Below are 19,552 nucleotides of genomic sequence, written 5' to 3'. Positions count from 1 at the left end.
TATACGAGTAACTGAGACTGAAGATAATAATGGCTTAATTTAAAAAAAAAAAAAAAAAAAAAGAGTGTATTTCTCTGTTGCATAAAGAGCTGTGAGGGCAGAGCTACAAACTCCAAGGAGCCAAGTTCCTTCTAAATTCCTGTTCTGTGCCCTTAGCATTGTTCCTTCTGTCCCATATCACCCGCACAAGCTCCCGTCACCGTCACCGTGCATACACTCCAGCCAGGAGAGAGCAAAGAGATCTGAAGAAGGGGCTTGTCCTCCGTTTAAGGACATTTCCCACAAATCACACCCAATACTTCTGTTTATATTTTATTGGCCAGGACTTAGTGCCACACGAGCTTAGGCACCCAGAACTTAGTGTCTCCCTTAGTGGAAGGCTTGGAAACACAGGCTTTATTAAGGGATGAGAGGTGTCAGAGGACAGTTATCAGTCTTTACCCCAGTCCCCTTCTTTATCCACCTAAATAGTCACCTGGCACTTTCTTCTCACATGCAAAATGCTCTAATCTCCTCCTAAAAGAAAGGAACCTCAAAGTTTCAAGAACAGGGAAGGAAATCTGGAGCAGGGAAGTGCTCTGCATCTCTGCATCAGAACAAAGAGCCACTCTTGGGACCACAGATGATGCGGGACGGGACGTGAGCCAGCAGAGACCCAGGAAGCACTCAACCTGTCCTCTCGCTGAGTCTCAGCCCGGCACTCTTCACAGGCCAAGGCAACCTGGTGCTCAAGGCTCTACATAACTCCAGGGGAAGCAGCACAAACAGGCAAAAAATAAGGGTTGCAGACTGGGTGCAGTGCCCTGACCTTTCTCTCGCTTCCACTCTCTCTCACTTCCTCCTCCCTAGAAGCAACGGCCAGCAAATTCAACTACAAAAGTCCCTGCAGAGCTGCTGGTGGCCATGAGGGGCACAGCAGCAGGACCCAAGAGCTAGAACCATCTGTCAAACTCGAGTCGAGGGTCCCCCCCCTCCCTCTAGGGTTTAAAAAGCATCATGTGGGCGCCTGGGTGGCTCAGTTGGCTGAGCATCGGACTTCAGCTCAGGTATTGATTTTGCAGTCCATGAGTTCGAACCCCACGTCGGGCTCTGTGCTGACAGCTCATAGCCTGGGGCCCGCTTCGCATTCTGTGTCCCCCTCTCTCTCTGCCTCTCCTGTTTTAAATTTTTTTTTTAATGTTTATTTATTTTTGAGAGAGAGACATAGAATGCAAGCAGGGGAGGAGCAGAAAGGGAAACACAGAATCTGAAACAGGCTTCAGGCTCTGAGCTGTCAGCACAGAGCCCAATGTGGGGCTTGAACCCAAAAACTGCAAGATCATCACCTGAGCCGAAGTCGGACATTCAACCGACTGAGCCATCCAGGCACCCCTAAAGAAATGTTTTAAAGCAACATCAACACACTCCTAAGTTAAATGTGAGATAACTTCTCAGTGTCCCCCACAGCCCAGACCAGGAGACGTACAGAACACAAAAGCAACTCTTCAAACATTTATTCAGTTGACATCTAAGATTTCCACACTCAGTGCCTCCACACGACTTGGGGTGAGCCTGGATGTGGCCACTGGGTACTCAAGAAAGGGGGCCCCATCGCGGGGCTGCCCCAGAAGGATCCAGGTGGATCCGCACTGGATAGGGGGGAACTTCGCCCAGTCCCAGACACCTGGGTCGGAGGTGGAACCCCCAGGCCTCAGACCTCAGCGGGGCCGTGGTGACACCGCCTGGCTCTCTCTGCACAATCACCAAGCTCACTCTCAGGTGAAAGCCTGAGACCACAGCCAGGTCGAATGCTGTCTCACTGCTCACGAGGTCTCTTCTTTGGTAGAGGCTCTCCAAGGCGTCAGGGAAGCACCGGGCTCCAGCTGGCAGGTCGGCTGGCTCTCAGGCTGGGATGCCTGTACTCCCTCCTTCCCGGCAGGCAGAGCGCAGCCAAGGTGTGGGTGTGGCCGAGGCAGGTGACTGGGGCATCAGGCTGGGACACTTTCAGGGCTCCGAGCTTACTGCCACTCTCTACTGGGTAGCTCTCTACAGGGTCAGTGGATCCCAACCAGCATTGGAGGAAAGGGCAATGAGGAGGAGGGGGAGGTTGGAGGACAGGCCTCGGGTGAGAGTCAGAAACAGGAGGGGAGTGGGCGGGGGTGATCACGGGGCCACGAGGATGCCCAGGGGCAGCACCAGGCACAGAAGTGGAATGAGGAACACCACTGGATACAAAGAGGCAGCCCGGTTTATCACTTCAACTATCCACTTAGAATAGGCAGCAATGTCTGTATAAACTCCAGGCACATTTCCACGACCACAGCCTAAGCCCCAGCTCACGAGTCCCACCTGGACCCATGTGTCCTTAAATTTACAGACCAAAGGGCCCCCAGAGTCTCCCTGTAGAAAGAGAAAGAAACAAACAGGCATGGAAGGCCATCCAAGTCAGAGCAGGCTCACTGCCCTGCAAGGCACCAGGGACTCAGGCACATGGGGACCTTCCCCCAGGCACCTATCAGGCCCAGCTTTCTGCAAATATGAGAACTAAGAACTGAAAAGTTAATGGGCAGGGGCACCTGGATGGCTCCATCGGTGGAGCATACAACTCTTGATCTTGGAGTTGTAAGTTCAAGCCCCATGCTGGGTATAGAGATTACTTAAAAATAAAAACCTTTTTGAAAAAAATAGAAAAGTTAATGGGAAAACTTTAATATCCTCAGGAGGATATTTTAACTGGTCACTGCCCAAACCACAGTGGCTGTGAAAACATTTGGAATATCACCTCTTCTTGGCAGCCCCCTCAATCCATCTATCTAGCTAACAGTTTCTCTAGGACTCGTAACCCATATAGCCAGCTGCCTCCATATTTGAAGATCCCCTCCCAGACATCCCGTATACCCCCACCTCACCCAGAGCACCGCATGTCCTTCCCAGACCCACTCTGGTGGCCCCGCACCAACCAGCTCAGACAGAAACAGACAGCCCTCCTAACCTCTCCCAAGCCCCCTCCCTCAACAGCACTCAGTCACCCAGAGCTCATGATTCAATGTCGGACACACCTCCTTCACCCCCTCGTCCCCCCACGTCCCGCTCGGGACTCAGCACCATCGCCTAGATGATGGAAACAAACGTCTAGCCCACAATCCTGCCCAGACGGCATCTAGAAACTTGGACCAGCACTCCAGGCCACGCGTACTCTGACTCCAACCCTCTTCTCTGGCCACATTTGCCACCTCATTTGGTCCAGACCTGGAAAATGTTCCCTTAAATGTGACACGTTCCCTGGGACCTCTGAGCTGCTCCACATGCTGATCCCTCTCCCTACAATGCTGTTCTCTTTCCAAGAAACCCAAACACTCATCCTCTAGGAGTCCTGCAAGCACCCACGGGGGAACCTGGAGCTGACATCTTTGGACCTCACCTCATCTGTATAATCGCTACGATGTCTATGCCGCGGGGTTATGATGTGGGTTCACAGAGCTATTGGGGGTCAATACCCACACTGGCTCACACCGTAAGTGCCACAGAGGAGGAACTCAATTAAAGGAACTTCTGGTATTAGCGTTACCTGCCCCAGCTTCCCCACACCGTGGCAGTGCCCCCAGGCCAGCAAGGGCTGCTCCTCTCTGAAGAAACAGGCCAGGCCACTCAGGGGAGTCACGAGGGAGGAGGAGGCCGTGCCACTTGCGAATGAGGAAACTGGGAGGGAACAACCTCGATACAGAGGTAGGAAAGGGTCCATGAACTTACCTGACACGAATCCTTTCCTGCACCTTTATAGCCACAGAGCATTCCTTCCAGTACGACATCCCTAGTTGTTTTCATGGCTTTCTGAATCATCTCATTACATTTTTCATGGTGGATGATGTCTTGGTCGACCTCATGGAGAACAGAGGTAATAAGGTCGCCACCTACAAGTAAAGAAACTCAGCAGTGGGTGGTTGTGCGCAGGTGGACAGTAAGCCCCTAAGCACCTAGAATCCCCTTTGTGAAAGGCAGGGCGGTGGGTATCGTCCCCATTAGACTCTGGAGGAAACTGAGGCCCAAAGTTGACACGGGGATTAAAAGGAGGTAAGAACTAAAACCAAGACAGGATAAAGAAGAACCGATCTGGACAGGAAGAGGCAAGGCCTTACCAGCCTGAGAAATGATCATCAGGCATCTGTTACCCTGAGTATCAGTGGTAATCGTGACAGGTATTCCATGCAGCAGTAACGTATCTTTACTTTTGAGCAGGATCACAGACTCTCGAATGTGCCCCAGGGTTACCAGTCCAGACTCTTCCCAGAGATGGGGGCCCTATAGCCTCAGCAACAGCGACCTTCTGGCTCTGCCTGTACTCAAAAGGACGGGAAGCTCCCTAACCACCAAGATACTTTCAGAGAGGGACAGCTCTGGCTGGCAAACCACTCCTCACCTGCTGAGCAGAAAGCCACCCTGAATAGAATTCCATAGCATCTGGCTCGGTCCCCAGGGAACCTAAAAAAAAAAAAACAAACCCAAGCCAGCCAGGCATGGTCCCTCACGAATCTCCATAAAGAGATTTCACCCCTGTATTTCTTCTCCTGAGAGTAGCTCCAGTTCCCGGGACCGGTGCCTTTCCTAAATGGCTACCATGAAATATTTGTGTTGCAACAAAAGTCCTCAATCGGGAACCATCACCCTGGCTGCTGCTAAACCGCTGTCCCCTCACCCCTCTGCCAGGCCGTCTGCTTCCCTGTCCCTCTCTTTAGCCTGTTTGCCTAATGCAGGGCTAAAGCTGTCTCCCTCTTCCTGAGTCGGCTTCCTGCCTCACAGTCTCACCATATTCTTCTTTTCTGCCCCAACCGGTCACCCAGCACGTGGTCCCAGCTTCCACCCGGAAAGTCTTCTGAGGGATGCATATAGGCTGGATGGTCATGGTGAAGTTTACAGGGTAGAGGAGCTGGAGAAGGGCAAGGTCCTTTTGAATGGTTCCAACTACTGAGAGCTGAGGGTGGACAATGATGTCTCGGACGGGGACCACCACACTTGTGATTTCTTTATAGACACTCCGATCTCCCATCTTGACATCGTAGTGGAAACGGCTGTGGGAGAGAAGAAGATGTGCCCCCTCACAGAGACCCCAGGAAGCATCCCGTGTGCCTTTTCCACACATGGCAGATGTCTCCCAATATGGTCCCAGCCTCCCTCACCACTCTCTCCACTGGCCCAACACCAGGAATCCCTCCTTACCGACTCTCAAAACTGGTCTGCTCATCCAAACGATTGGTTTTGTTCTCGGAATTAGTATTCCTGGTAACCACACTCCCAGCGCAGACCCCGCCCATTTTTAGTGGGTGTGCTTTGGCTGGGTTGGGGTGGGCTTGGGTTCTGCCAACTCGCCAGGGCAACAGAACCTACTAGGTATTTGAGGAGAGCAGGACTGGCTTCAAAACTCTCAAGTCTCAGGGTGCCTGGGTGGGTTGGTCTGTTGAGCATCCGATTCTTGATTTCGGCTCAGGTCTTGATCCTAAGGGGGGTGGGATTGTCCCCCTCCCCCCTCCCCCCCCCCCCCCCCCACTGCCCAGGGTTTTGCGCTGAGCGTTGAGTCTGCTTGGGATTCTCTCCCCACCCCCAACTGCCCCTCTCCCCCCTAGTGCACTCTCTTTCTAAAATAAAATTTAAAAAAAACCCAAAACCTCTCAAGTCTCCACTTGTCACTCCTCACCTTAAAATACAGTGGCCTGCAGTCAGTACCCACTGCTGTGTGATGAGGGAACCTCCGCACACGTGCTTGCCTCTGATCCTCACGCTCACCTGCCAGGGCCACTTCCCGTGTTCAGCCTCCTGTCCTCCCAAGATTTTCGCATTTACCTGGCCACACCCTGGGGTGAGAACAGCGCAGGAGGAAGAACCTCAGAGAAACAGGCCCTGCTCCCCAGGCTTCCCAGGAAAGGCCCAGGTGCCCCTTGGACACGTGAGAAGGCCACGGCCTCCTTGACTCCAGGACGGTGTTATGACGTCCCCAGGCCACGTACCCGCGAGGCCGAGTGGCATCCCGCTCTGACTCCACAAGCGGTGCTGCATTCCTCAGACCACCCCCCCGGCGGGGGGGGGGGGGGGGGGGCGGGGGGAGGTGGAGGGACCCTGGCTCCCCCACACTCCCCAAGAGCGCTGGTTCCCACTCTGGTGCCTCAGCCACCTGCCCAGGGCCCCCAACGCCAAGTGTCACCTGGGATCAATCCCACCAACTGGGAGACTGGGACAGATTCTTGGGGCTCGGGGGGCGTAGACGGTCCCGCAACCCTCCACACGGTGGCATCGGGGTCCTCGTGGCCGCCTCCCAAGGGCGAAGGGGAGAGTGGGGATGGCGCCAACCTGCCCCGCGCCCCACTGAGCTGCGGCTGGAGGAGCAGGAGCCAGAGTAGGAGGCCCGGGGAGCCGCCAGTGGGGGACGCCATGAGCCGGCTGGTACGGCGCCCCCTCGCGGCTCCCCTCGCGGAGGCAGGTGGACGGGTCTGCGCATGCGCGCGAGCGACGGAACAAGAGGCTCCCGGATTGGGGGCCCCACTGGCGTGCCAGACGTCGCGCAGTGGGTTCCACCGGGGCCCTCTCTCCGCTCCGTGACCTGCCTTTCAGAGCGCAAGTTAAAGCCTACTGTAGCTAGAGGAAGAGAACATGAAACAACTTCTACCCCTAAGGAAGGAGCCAGATCAGACTCTCTCACCTATGCTGGGAGAGAGTCAAGATCACTGAGAAGGCCTCATCTCTGAGAGCCAAGAATATAGCACCTGCCAGACAGTGAGGCGCTGAGCCAGAAAAACAAAGAATGTCCCACCTCCTCCCTCCCCTACTAGACTAGCAAGTGTCCAGGAACAAGTAACCACAGTTTACTGCTAAAGGAGGGGTAAAAGCGTGGAAAGACACCCTCTTTGACACATGAGCACAGAGAAGACTGTCCCGAGTGTGGAACAGACACCGAGAAACAATCCAACGAATCAACCACCACTCTAAGCAAAAAATAACAGAAGAATTTCAAGCCTGGTACACACGGAGGGTAACCATACAACAAAACTGGGCATGACTGTCTCAATACTCTCTACTAAAGAAAAGACGTGACCATTTCTTTTTTTGCTTTTTAATATTTTTATTTATCTTTGAAGGAGAGAGACAGACAGAGCATGAGCGGGGGAGGAGCAAAGAGAGGAGACACAGAATCTGAAGCAGGCTGCAGGGTCTGAGCTGTCAGCACAGAGCCCGACGCGGGTCTCGAACTCATGAACCCTGAGATCATGACCTGAGCTGAAGTCGGTCACTTAACCAACCGAGCCACCAAGGTGCCCCAAGACATGACCATTTCTGAGCGCAGTGTTTACTTAAGTCTCTGTTTGGCTACACAGAATGACTAGTTTTAACAAAAAATGATGAGACACTCAATGAAAAGAAAATTAACAACATGGTGTCAAGAGACAAATCAATCAACAGAACTAGATGCAGATATGACATGAGGTTTGGAACTATCACACAGGGAATCTTAAATACTCTGATGAACATATTTGAAGACTCTAGTTCAGAGGTCAATAAATGTTTTCTATAAAGAGCCAGAGAGCAAATATTTTAGGATTTTGAGATACAACTGAGGATATTATGTAGGCTTTTATATAAAAAGAAGAAAATTTTTCCATAAAAATATAGTAATAATCGGGGCACCTGGGTGGCTCTCAGTCGGTTGAGGGTCCAACTTCGGCTCAGGTCATGATCTCACAGTTCATGGGCTCAGGTCATGATCTCACAGTTCATGAGTTCGAGCCCCACGTCGGGCTCTGTGCCGACAGCTCAGGGCCTGGAGCCTGCTTCGGATTCTGTGTCTCCCTCTCTCTCTGCTCCTCCCCTGCTCACACTCTGTCTCTCTCAAAAATAAATAAAGATTGGGGCGCCTGGGTGGCGCAGTCGGTTAAGCGTGGTTAAGCGTCCGACTTCAGCCAGGTCACGATCTCGCGGTCCGTGAGTTCGAGCCCCGCGTCAGGCTCTGGGCTGATGGCTCGGAGCCTGGAGCCTGTTTCCGATTCTGTGTCTCCCTCTCTCTCTGCCCCTCCCCCGTTCATGCTCTGTCTCTCTCTGTCCCAAAAATAAATAAATAAACGTTGAAAAAAAAATTAAAAAAAAAAATAAATAAAGATTTAAAAAAAATTTTTTTAATTAAAAAAATATGTAGTAATAATAGTAATTGGGTATAATATTTTATCATACAAATCTACCAGTGAGAAGAATGGGATTATCTGGGGGGAGAATAACAATTTACCTAACTGGGTTTAAAATTAGTGTTCTCCAAAAATAAACTCAAAATGGATGAAAGACCTAAATGTGAGACAGGAAACCATCAAAACCCTAGAGGAGAAAGAAGGCAACAACCTCTTTGAGTTCAGCCACAGCAATTTCTTATTTGACACATCTCCAAAGGCAACAGAATTAAAAGCAAAAATGAACTATTGGGACCTCATTAAGATAAAAAGCTTCTGCACTGGAAAGGAAACAATCAACAAAACTAAAAGGCAACCAATGGAATGGGAAAAGATATTTGCAAATGACATATCAGATAAAGGGCTAGTATCCAAAATCCACAAAGAACTTAGCAAACTCAACACCCAAGAAACAAATAATCCAGTGAAGAAATGGGCAGAAGACATGAATAGACACTTTTCCAAAGAAGACATCCAGATGGCCAACGGACCCATGAAAATATGTTCAACATCACTCTTCATCAGGGGAATACAAATCAAAGCCACATTGAGATACCACCTCACACGGATCAAAGTGGCTAAAATGAACAAATTAGGAAACTACAGAGCCTGGCAAGGATGTAGAGAAGCGGGAACCCTTTTGCACCATTGGTGGGAATGCAAACTGGTGCAGCCACTCTGGAAAACAGTGTGGAGGTTCCCCGAAAAATTAAAAATAGAACTATCCTCTGACCCAGCAACAGCACTACTAGGAATTTCCCCAAGGGATACAGGAGTGGTGATACATAGGGGCACGTGTACCCCATGTTTATAGCAGTGCTTTCAACAATAGCCAAATTATGGAAACAGCCTAAATGCCCATTAACTGATGAATGGATAAAGAAGATGTGGTTTATATCTACAATGGGATACTACTTGGCAATGAGAAAGAATGAAATCATGCTGTTTGCAGGATCGCGGATGGAGCTGGAAGGTATTATGCTGAGTGAACTAAGTCAGTCAGAGAAGGACAGATATCATATGTTTTCACTCATATGTGGATCTTGAGGCACTTACCAGAAGACCATGGGAGAAGGGAAGGGGAAAAAATAGTTACAAACAGAGAGGGAAGGAGGCAAGCCACAAGAAACTCTTAAATACAGAGAACAAACTGAGGGTGGATGGCGGGGGGGGCAGGGATGGGAGATGGGCATTGAGGAGGGCACTTGTTGGGATGAGCACTGGTTATTGTATGCAAGCCAATTTAACAATAAATTATATTCATAAAATAACAAAATAAAAAAAACTAGTGTTCTCTATCATCAAAATCAATTGCATATTTCTGTTAATGGTGATCTATAATATTTTATGCATTTGATTTTTAAAATGGCTTTTCATGCAGCGTTGCCAAATGCTGATATTAATCCATGAACCTATAGCTTCAAGCATATTCTTCTCTTGGAAGGCTTTAATGAGCTATTTTAAGTTTTTCTCTTGATATTTGCCTTTCATCACGTCATTACATCGCAAATTAATCACTTCACTGGAGTTGAGGTGCAAGCCCCTCGACTGTACAGTTAAATGGGTTTGAAATATGTAAATTTCCTTTGCGGCACTTACGCAGAGGTCCAGAAACTGCTTCTGGAATGATAGCAGAAAGCTCAGAAAATATATTCACTGCAAATTTGTGTGGGCATGCATATCTTGCTTAGTTTAACTCTGAACAGCACAAGAACTGTATAAAGCAGCTTGGCATAACTTCTGATGCAAAAAACATTAGCTATCGTCCAAATGATTTGACTATAGCATAGACAGCAATAGAAAACTAATACAGGAATGAGAAAGAATAGAGAGGATACTGTTAGAAGGTCCTTGTACTTCCTGAAAAGCAAATAGTATTATTTGAAAGAAAAGGGCAATTAATGAAAGATATATACTATAAACTCTAGGGAAATCAGGAAAAACAGTTACATAACTATCAATAAGACCAAAGATAAAATAGAATCATAAAAAATACTCCATTAATTTAAAAGAAAGCAGGAACAGAGAAAAAGAGAAACGAGATGGTACAAATAGAAAGCAATTGGCATGATAGATTTTAATCCAACAATATCAACACTTACACTAAAGGTGAATGTTCTATTAAATGAATTAATGCTTCTTTTTTTTTTTTTAACGTTTATTTATTTTTGAGACAGAGAGAGACAGAGCATGAACAGGGGAGGGGCAGAGAGAGAGGGAGACACAGAATCGGAAACAGGCTCCAGGCTCCGAGCTGTCAGCACAGAGCCCGACGCGGGGCTCGAACTCACGGACCGCGAGATCGTGACCTGAGCCGAAGTCGGCCGCTTAACCGACTGAGCCACCCAGGCGCCCCAATGCTTCTTTTTTTTTTTAAGTAGGTTCCACACCCAGCGTGGAGCCAAACATGGCACTTGAACTCACAACCCTGAGATCAAGACCTGAGCTGAGATCGAGAGTTGGACATTCAACCATCTGGGCCACCCAGGTGCCTCGAATGAAAGCTTCTATTACGTGAATTAAGACACTCAAACTGGGTTTTTTTTTTAAAAAAACACAGCTCAAATATATAAAAACACAGCTTGGGGCGCCTGGGTGGCTCAGTCGGTTAAGCGTCCGACTTCGGGTCAGGTCATGATCTCACCGTCCGTGAGTTCCAGCCCCGCGTCGGGCTCTGTGCTGACAGCTCGGAGCCTGGAGCCTGCTTCAGATTCTGTGTCTCCCTCTCTCTCTGTCCCTCCCCCGTTCATGCTCTGTCTCTCTCTGTCTCAAAAATAAATAAACATTAAAAAGAAATATTTTTTAAATAAAAACACAGCTTAAATATAAAAACAGGGAGGTTATAGGGAAAAGGATGGACTATGATATATGGTGCAAACACTGGCTAAACAAAGGAGTGGCTCTATTACCAACAGCCAAAGCCAACCTCAGAGCAAAGGATATTATCAGGGATAAGCAGAGACATTAATTACAGATGATAAACAAAATTCTAAATGCGTATGTACCTAAATACACCTAAACAACAGAGCTCAGAATTTACAGAGCAAGGAGAAAAAGACAACCTAACCAAAATTAGAATCTGGAACTTCAACATGTCTTTCTAAAAAACTGATAGAATGAGTACACAGAGAACTAGTAAGCATACATAAGATCTGCAAAATACTATCAATGAGTTAGACCTAATGGACATTTATAGATATTCTATCCTAGCAACAGCAGGATACACTTTTTTGCCCAGTATTTGTGAAACATACACCAAGACAGACTGCATTATGGGCCATTAAAGAAGTGGTCATAAATTTAAAGAACTGAGACTATACAAATTACATCATGCAGATACAGATCATAACAGAAATTAGAATAACAGAAAAATGTCTTGAAAGTTGGCAAATGTTTCGAGTTTTTTAAAACTTGGAGTTTGGACTTCCAGAATGGCTTCGTGAAGAATCTGGTTGATTCTCCCTCTAGAGAAAAAGCTACTTAACTGGTGAAAGTTATTTTTTAAAAACCATGATGTCAGGTGTCTGGAAAAATCCTATGGGCACACAAAACACCGAGAAATATTTATACGAGAAAATCTACAAAACTTGGTAAGAACAGCAGGAGCCTATGGCATTTGAGCCCTAACCAGCTCTCATCCCCCCTCCTTAGCTCCATTTTATGGAACTCTGCTATGAATAAGCGGCCAAGACAACGGGATCTCCTTCTCCCCCAGCTAAGATTTCACCTCAGAAGAAGGAGGTAGCTCGTGTCTCTCCTTCCCCAAAGTCCATTTGCAGAAGCCCTGTTCCAACAGGCATGCCCAGGAGGACTGGAGCTCCCTTTCCACACTTTGCTCCTACTCACAGGGCAGAAGGTCAACCCCAGGCACAGAAGGCTGAGAGCACTGGGGCTTCGGGTGCCCCATCCCAGCTCACTCACAGGACAGAGGTTCCGCCTGGGTAAGGGCCAGTGAGAAGCCCCATGGATTCCATCTGTTTCCCAGCGCCCACTCACGGATCAGGAGTTTCACTCGAGGAGAAGCAGGCTGCCACCCCCATCCTCGGCTCTGGTGCAGCAGCAGCACATTCTGCCCAGGGGGACAGGCAGGCTGCAAGGAGGGCACTGCAGCTCTGTCTGAAATAACTGAATTTATTTGGAACAGACGTAGAGAAATTCGTGCCTCAGGAGTTGTTTAAAACAGAGAGATCTTCCTGATTAGCAAGTAAGAGAGGGTTGATAGCTCCATAACACTGGCAGCGACAAGTGAAATGGTAGACCGGCTGGAAGTTTAACAGAGAAAACTAGTTCAGAAAACTAGAAAGAAAACTAGAGAGAGCCAGAAAGACCATGCACACACCACTGTGCACAAACTATGTCTTCTAGGGAGTGAATGGACAAGGAACTCCCAAGCTACTAGTCCCTGGCTGAACGTGTAGGGGAAAAGTAAATTCCCTAAGCTGTGAAAGCAGTCTCCAAGATAAACACACATATTCAACAGTCAATAGCGAAAATAAAACTGACTAAAGGGGTTTACACACGACCATTGACCAATGAGTGGCTTATGCTGATTCAGGAATCAACCCTAAAGTAAGGGGGGCGGGGGTGCAGGAATCTGAGCGAGGATATCTCAGAGACTGCAAAATGGAAGGGAAATAGACTTCACAGAATTATCTTACCCAAGTCACTAAACAAATAAACAAATGACCAAACAAATGACATGACCATAAGTCCGGGGTGGGGCCAGGGGGCACAGAACCAGTGTCCAGATTCGCTACAATATATTACCTGCTGTCTGCCTTTCAGTGAAAAAATTGCAAGACCTGCAAAGAAACAAGAAATGCACAGGGAAAAAGGCAGATAATAAAAATTGTCCTTAAGGGGACATCTCAATTGAGATGCAAGAAAGGATTCCACAAAATGTAACACCTTTTCGTGATAAGAACATTCAGTAAACTAGGAATAGAGAGAAATGTCCTAAATATGATAAAGGCCATATATGGAAAACCTACAGTGAACATCACACTCAGTGGTGGAAGATTAAAAGCTTTCGCCTAAGATCAAGAACAAAACAAGGATGCCAACTTTCACCACTTCTATTCAATGTAGTACTGAAAGGTCTAGCCACAGCAATTAGGCAAGAAAAAGAAATAATGGTTAAGCATCTGACTCTTGGTTTCTGCTCAGGTCATGATCTCATGGCTTTGTGGGTTGGAGCAACGTGGAGCCTGCTTGGGATTCTCTCTCTCTCTCTCTCTCTCTCTCTCTCTCTCTTTCTCTCTCTCTCTGTCTCTCCTCTCTCTCTGACACTCCCCCACTCACACTCTCTCTGTCTCTCTCAAAATAAATAAACTTTTTTAAAAAATGAAATTAAGAAAACAATCCCATTTACAACAGCATCAAAAAGAATAAAAATACTTAGGAATAAATAAATTTAAGCAAGGAGGTGAAACAACTGTACAATGATAACTATAAAACACTGCTTAAGGAAATTAAAGACTTTAAGTAAACAGAATGACATCCTCTATTCATGGACTGGAAGACTTAATGCAGTCTTGTTAAAATGATAATATCCAACGCAATCTGAAGATTCAATGGAATCCTTACCAAAATCTCAGTGACTTCTTTTGCAGAAATAGGAAAGCCTATTCTAAAATTCATATGGAAACTTAAGAACCCCAAACAGCCAAAACAATCTTGAAAAAGAAATCCAAGTTGGAAGACACATTTCCTGATCCTGAATGGCAGAGCACAGAGGAGTGAAATATAGGTCCTGGCTGTACCCACCAAAGCCATCTGACATCTGGACTCCTGCGGAACAGCCATCTACTAGTCTCCTTTATACTCAGAGCCACATGACATCAGTGTTCTGTTCCCTATCACAAAGCCTCTTCTGATTGTCACAGACATTCTTTTGACTTCCCCTTCTGGAGTCTGTGTATGACCCTCCCGGTCCCCACATCCACATCCAGTTTCCATCTGGGGACAAAGCCTTCTGCCCCTACCCCGGGCGGCGGGGGGGGGGGGGGGGGGGGGCATCAAAGGTACATGATGGAGATACCTCTCATCAAGTCTCTTTTGAAAATTTAAATTCTCATTTTTATGAGGGGAAAGTAGGAAAGTGGGGAGAAGAAGAAAAAGCAGGGGAAGGAGGGAATTAAATGTGAAGAGTGGGGAAGGGAGGGGAGAGGAGGGAAGGTAAAAGGGGAAAGGAAGGAGGTGAGGAGAGCATAGGGAGGCAAGGAGAAGAGAAGTGGAAGGAGGGAAAGAAAGGAAGAAACTGAGTCATATGCAGGTAGGAAGATACAGAAGGCACTTGCCTTCCAAAACAAATCCAAATGAACCAACTGAAAAATTAATAAAACTATAAGAAAATAGACTAAGAGGGCTGGGAGAAAAGATCAATATACAAAGTCAATAACTTATATCCTGCAGCAATCACAAATTAGAAAATATAATAGAAAACAAGCGATTCCACTAATGATAGCCACACACATTTTTAAAAATACCTATGAAATGGGGTATCTGAGTGGCTCAGTTGTTAAGCAACTGACTTCAGCTCAGGTCATGATCTCATGGTTCATGAGTTCAAGCCCTGCATCGGGTGTTCACGAGAATTCTCTCCCCTTTCTCTCTCTCTCTCTCTCTCTCTCTCTCTCTCTCTCTCCCCCTCGCTCACTTGTATCCTCTCTCTCTAAAAAAATAATAAACAAACAAACAAACCTAGGAACTGACATTACACCATTAGCCCAGGACCCTCTGACCCTTTCCAATCCCTCCCCTCCTCACTAAAGGGGCTCCAGCCCCACTGGCCTCCTTGATGGGCCTCATGACCTCCTGCCTCCTAGCCTTTGTACTGGCTGCTCCCTCTGTCCCCAGATATCCAGAGAGTTCATTTCCTCACCTCCTAGGTCTATACAAGGGTTGGCAAACTTTTTCTGTAAAGGGCCAGATACTAAATATCTTAGGCCCTGTGGGCCAAGAGACAAAACAAAGAATATTATACACATACTTAAATAGAACAGAGAAAACAAACTTCCACAAAATATTTATTGATGAAATTCAAAATATAATCACAACTGGGGTGCCTGGGTGGCTCAGTCGGTTAAGTGTCCAACTTCGGCTCAGGTCATGACCTCACAGTTCATGGGTTCAAGCCCCATGTCAGGCTCTGTGCTGACAGCTCAGAGCCTGGAGCCTGCTTCGGATTCTGTGTCTCCCTCTCTGTCCTTCCCCCGCTCATGCTCTGTCTCTCTCTGTCTCTCTCTCTCAAAAATAAATAAGCATTAAAATATATATATATATAAAATAAAATTTTAAAAATAAAAAATTAAAAAAAAAATATATATATATATATAATCACCACTGAGTACTATTTTTTTGTCTTTATTTTTTGGTAATACAGGTTTACAAAGGAGAAAGAATGGAGTTCTTTTAAGGGGATACCATCAGTGTTAAGTGTTCCGGATCGTGGAATTGACTGCAAATGCTCTTCTGTAAGAACCACTCTCAGCTCAGCTCAGAGGTGGCAGGCCAGATTTGGTCTGTACTCAAATGTCACCTCCCCGATGAGGCTCTCCCAGGATACCCTCTCAAAAGCTGTGCCCTCCACCCAGTCTTCCCCCCTTATCCTTTGATGATCTATGCTGCACTATGTATTTTACTCACGTATACATCAACCGCCCTCCCCTTTCACGTCTAAACGTTCCGCCTGCAGGTTCGTCTTGCCACTGCTATAGTCCCAGCCCCTGGGACACGTCTGGCACCTGGTAGGCACTTGATACACCTCTGAATGAAAACACAGAATCCTAGCGCAAGAACGTAGATAACTCTCAAGTGCTTAGAGAAGTGCCTGGCTTGTGCTGTGCTCAAGAAGTATTAGTCACTGTTATTGTCACTTGCAGGAGGGGCCCAAGCATCTGGATGGTGCAGGCCCCAGAGCCGACAAACCAAATTTCTAGCCACCAGCCACCGCCATGTCCTGCCTACCTGCCTGCGGCATCTCCTCTCTCTGTCTCCCTGCTCCCTCTGCGGCCCCTAGTCTCTGTCCCTCCACTGGATCCTGCGTCCCCCTCTGGCTCTCTCGGTCTTTGTCCCTCGTTTACAGAGGGGACTTCAGGACCAGCTCCCAGGGCTCCTCGCCCCTCAGGCAGAGGCCCCACTCACTACGGAGATGCCTTAGCTCCACTCTCCTCCATTCTGCCCCCCACCCCACCCCCTCAGTGCCTAAAGATTCTGGCCCCCATGTCTCCACGTGACTAGGTGCACCTCTCTGCCGACCCTTCACTGAGCACTGTGACTCTGCCAGGACACCTGACTTGTCCCTATCTACCCCAGGCTGCCAATTCCCCAGGCCCTACCCCTGCCTCGGCCACCCTGCTCCAAGAAGCTTAGGCCTGATCCCTGCCCCTCAGCTTCTGAGAACCCCTCCCCCTGCCCTCGGGAAATTTCTCGTTGCTGGGGTACATCCGCTCTCCCTCGCTGGTCCCCTCTCTAATCCCACAACAGCCCCGTCCTACAAGAGAGGAAATGCCAGGTGAGGGGTCGAGCACTTTGCCACACAAGGAGGCAGGGGTGAAGCAGGACCCTGGGCAGGGCTGGAAAGGGCTTCTGGCAGTACAGCAGACAGAAAGCGACGGCACACAGAAAGATGGACAGATTTTTGGGTGAGCGGCGGCAGAGCTGGGACTAGAAGCCGGAGCCCCTCCTCCCCGCCCGACTTCTCCGCAAGACCAGGCGTCAGGGGCTCACCCGGGAGCCGGCTCCCGCCCCCTGGCCCAGCGCCAGCCGTCATCCCCGTGAGGTCAGCCACCGGCCCGCGATTTCGGGGAAATACCAGCTCCTTATTAAAACCAGGCGGTGGTCAGGCCCCTGCTGCTTTCCCAGTAGAAACTAGGGTGTTTGTTCCGAGAGCAACGAGAGTGGGCAGGGCCTGGCCAGCGCCGCGGGCGGGAGGCGGGAGCCGCAGCACCTACCTGGCCGGGGGTCCGGGCGTCCCGGGGAGCCGGGCAGGGGGAGGGGGCGCACCCCGAGGTGTGGGCCGGGGCCGCGGTGGGGGGCGGGGGAAGCACACAGCACAGGAAAGCGGGGCCGACCGGGGAGGAGGGGCGTGGGCTGGTGACCGGGAAAGCACGCGGGAGCCGGCGGGACAGCCCCCCCCCCCCCCCCACCCGCAGCGGCTCCGACCGCGGGCGGGGGGCCTGAGGCCCTCCCCTTCCGGGCGGGCGGTGCGCCCCGAGCCGCCCGCCGCTCCCTGCAGGGGGCGCCCGAGGGCCGCGCTCCCGGCCGGGCCGCCGGCATCTGGAGCGAGTTAGGCCGGGGAGGCCGGCGGGCGGCGGCGTGAGCTCATCCCGGCCCGCCCGCTGCGGTCCCGGCGCTGGAAGCGAACGGAACAGAAGCGCCGCGCCGCGGGCCGATCGGGGCAGCGCGGCGGGAGCGCGACTCCGCCCGGAATGTGGGTGCGAGTGGAGAGGCGGTGTTGTGTGTGTCGCTGGCGCGCCGCCGAGGGAGGGCTGAGTCCCGGGAGCCGGCCGCCAGCGTGTGTCGCTGTATGTCACCGCGTGTCGTGGCTTGTGAGGGTGTGTGTGTGTTCCCGTGGGGCAAACACCGCCTGTGACAAGTTACGCGCATCCCAGCACACAGTCTTCATTCTACCAAGTGCAGAGAGGGGAGAGGGCCGGCTGGACCGCACAAAGCTGGGTCTCCTGGCTCCCTGCCACTGATCCCCTTGTGTGTGTGTGTGTGTGTGTGTGTGTGTGTGTGTGTGCGCGCGCACGCGCGCACGCAGAACAACGAGCCCGCCCACCGTGCCCCACAGTGCCGGCGTCCACCTCCCCTCTGCCCACACACAAACTTACCCTTCCCGGTCACTGCCCCAGGCCCCCACCCCTGCATCCTCAGGCCCTCTCCTCCTTCAGGAGGGAAGGAGAGACCACTTCACACCCACTTCACACCGGGGTCACGGTCACGGCTAACAGTGACACACAGAGACCACACGAGGAGACCTTCGTATAAGAAACTCCTTCCTGTTAGCAGGGCTCCCAAGTGGGAGAACCCACAGGCAGGTTTCAAGGTAGTTAGCAGCCTAGAGAGGTCCCTTGGGGAAATGCGCTCATCCCTGCCAGCCGGGGGAGGGGGGAGCAGGAGAGGCTGGAGGTCACTGAACCCTGCAATGGGCCCTGGGGTTACTGCACAGGGTCCGAAGGGCCTCCAAGGCCCCAGCACCCCCAGGGCCAGGAGCCAGGGTGGGGAGCATGGCATTGTGGCCATCCCCAGACACAGAGTGGGGAGCTGGAGCTAGAGGAGATGTCTCTGAGCATCCAGGGCTCCCCTGACCCATCAGGCTGGTCCCGGCCTTTGACCCTCACCTAAAGGATCAGCTGTGCCAGCTTTGGGTATCTGTAGCCCCAGCTGTGCTAGAGACCTTAGGGGGGTAACCCTGGCCACCCAGCACCCACCAGCCTTCCTCGCGGGGCTTGCAGCATTGTTATGCTCCCATCCTCCTCCCTTCACCCCACAGCTGGGCAGTGGCTCTGAGACAAGGACCCTGCCTGCAAGATGGGGCACAGGAGTCTGTCCCCCTTCCTCACCAGCTGTTGCTCCTGGGGCCCAAAGTACACGTTTGCAAAGGGTTGGCCAAGAGCTCCAGGCCTCTGAGTCACCTCCGGGCCTCCACCTGTGAGACGAAAGGATGCCCTGACCTGGCTACGCCTCCACACAGAGTGTAAACTCTAAAGGGACAGGCATCTACTGTAGCCAAAGGGGTCCTCAGCTCCCAGGACACAGGCTCAGCTCTCAAGACACTGGGACAAGCTGGGTGAGGGTGGTTTTGTTGTTGTTGTTGTTGTTGTTGTTGTTGTTTTTAACTGGAATGACTCTGGTTTGTATAACCAGAGCTTCCAAATTACTTAGCAAAACATGTTTGCTTTTTAATTAACATGTGCTTGCAAACAATGGTTTTAATTAAAGTGGGTGGGGGGAGGGAAGGGACGTGGGGGAGAATATTTCAAGGAGCTCCAAGTCCTGGGCCAGACTTCTTAAAAATAAAGTGGGAGCTTTGCCCCAAGCCAGCAGAAGCTGGGAGGCCAGGCTCTTTGGGAAGCTCCAAGAACACCCCCACCTGCCTCCACCCCTCTCCAGCTCCTTTGTTGAGAATTCACCCTATTGCTGATGGTTAAGTTGCTCACGTACGTACTGTTCCCTGGGCCCCCTGGGAAGGGGTGGTCTTTTAGAAGGCCATTTTGCAGGTAGATGGAGCGGGGTCCACCAGATAAGAAAGAGGGGACAGCATGAGTGGAGACGTGAGAGTGTGGGCTTTGTTGGGGGAATATTAAGTTCACTGGGGAGGGAGAGAGCAGAGGTGGGGGAAGGTGACCTGTGAAAAAGCCAGATTC

General features: G+C 50.2%; 1 protein-coding gene across 5 annotated transcripts; it reads right to left on the bottom strand.

Annotated features, from left to right (window-relative positions):
• Positions 1–1,478: 1,478 nt before the first annotated feature.
• LOC131510256 (serine protease 42-like) lies at positions 1,479–17,474 on the bottom strand. 5 transcript variants are annotated; one of them, XM_058727189.1, is made up of 5 exons: positions 17,135–17,474; positions 5,669–5,825; positions 4,783–5,045; positions 3,730–3,890; positions 1,479–2,379 (listed from the first exon to the last, which is right to left on the bottom strand). In XM_058727189.1, the coding sequence occupies exons 1-5, from the start codon at positions 17,457–17,459 to the stop codon at positions 2,143–2,145; spliced, it is 1,143 nt and encodes a 380-aa protein (XP_058583172.1). In that variant the 5' UTR covers positions 17,460–17,474; the 3' UTR covers positions 1,479–2,142. The 5 variants fall into 5 exon arrangements, with proteins under 5 accessions (XP_058583172.1, XP_058583175.1, XP_058583174.1 ...); XM_058727192.1 differs by lacking the exon at positions 17,135–17,474 and adding an exon at positions 16,911–16,980; XM_058727191.1 differs by lacking the exon at positions 17,135–17,474 and adding an exon at positions 6,319–6,486.
• Between the last annotated feature and the right edge of the window lie 2,078 nt (positions 17,475–19,552).

The sequence above is a fragment of the Neofelis nebulosa genome, chromosome 4, assembly GCF_028018385.1.
Source record: "Neofelis nebulosa isolate mNeoNeb1 chromosome 4, mNeoNeb1.pri, whole genome shotgun sequence".
Lineage (NCBI taxonomy): Eukaryota > Metazoa > Chordata > Mammalia > Carnivora > Felidae > Neofelis > Neofelis nebulosa.
Note: the sequence above shows the minus strand (reverse complement) of the source record. Positions and strands in the feature narration are given on the sequence as shown.

Bases quoted from the DNA above. Each gene is read 5' to 3' on its own strand.
- LOC131510256 (XM_058727189.1), bottom strand. From the start codon at position 17,459: ATGCCGGCGGCCCGGCCGGGAGCGCGGCCCTCGGGCGCCCCCTGCAGG. The intron at 5,046-5,668 runs GTGAGGAGTGAC...TCTCTCCCACAG, and splicing joins GCAGGCCACTGTATTTTAAG to CCGTTTCCACTACGATGTCA. The intron at 2,380-3,729 runs GTAAGTTCATGG...CTCTTTCTACAG, and splicing joins CAGGAAAGGATTCGTGTCAG to GGAGACTCTGGGGGCCCTTT.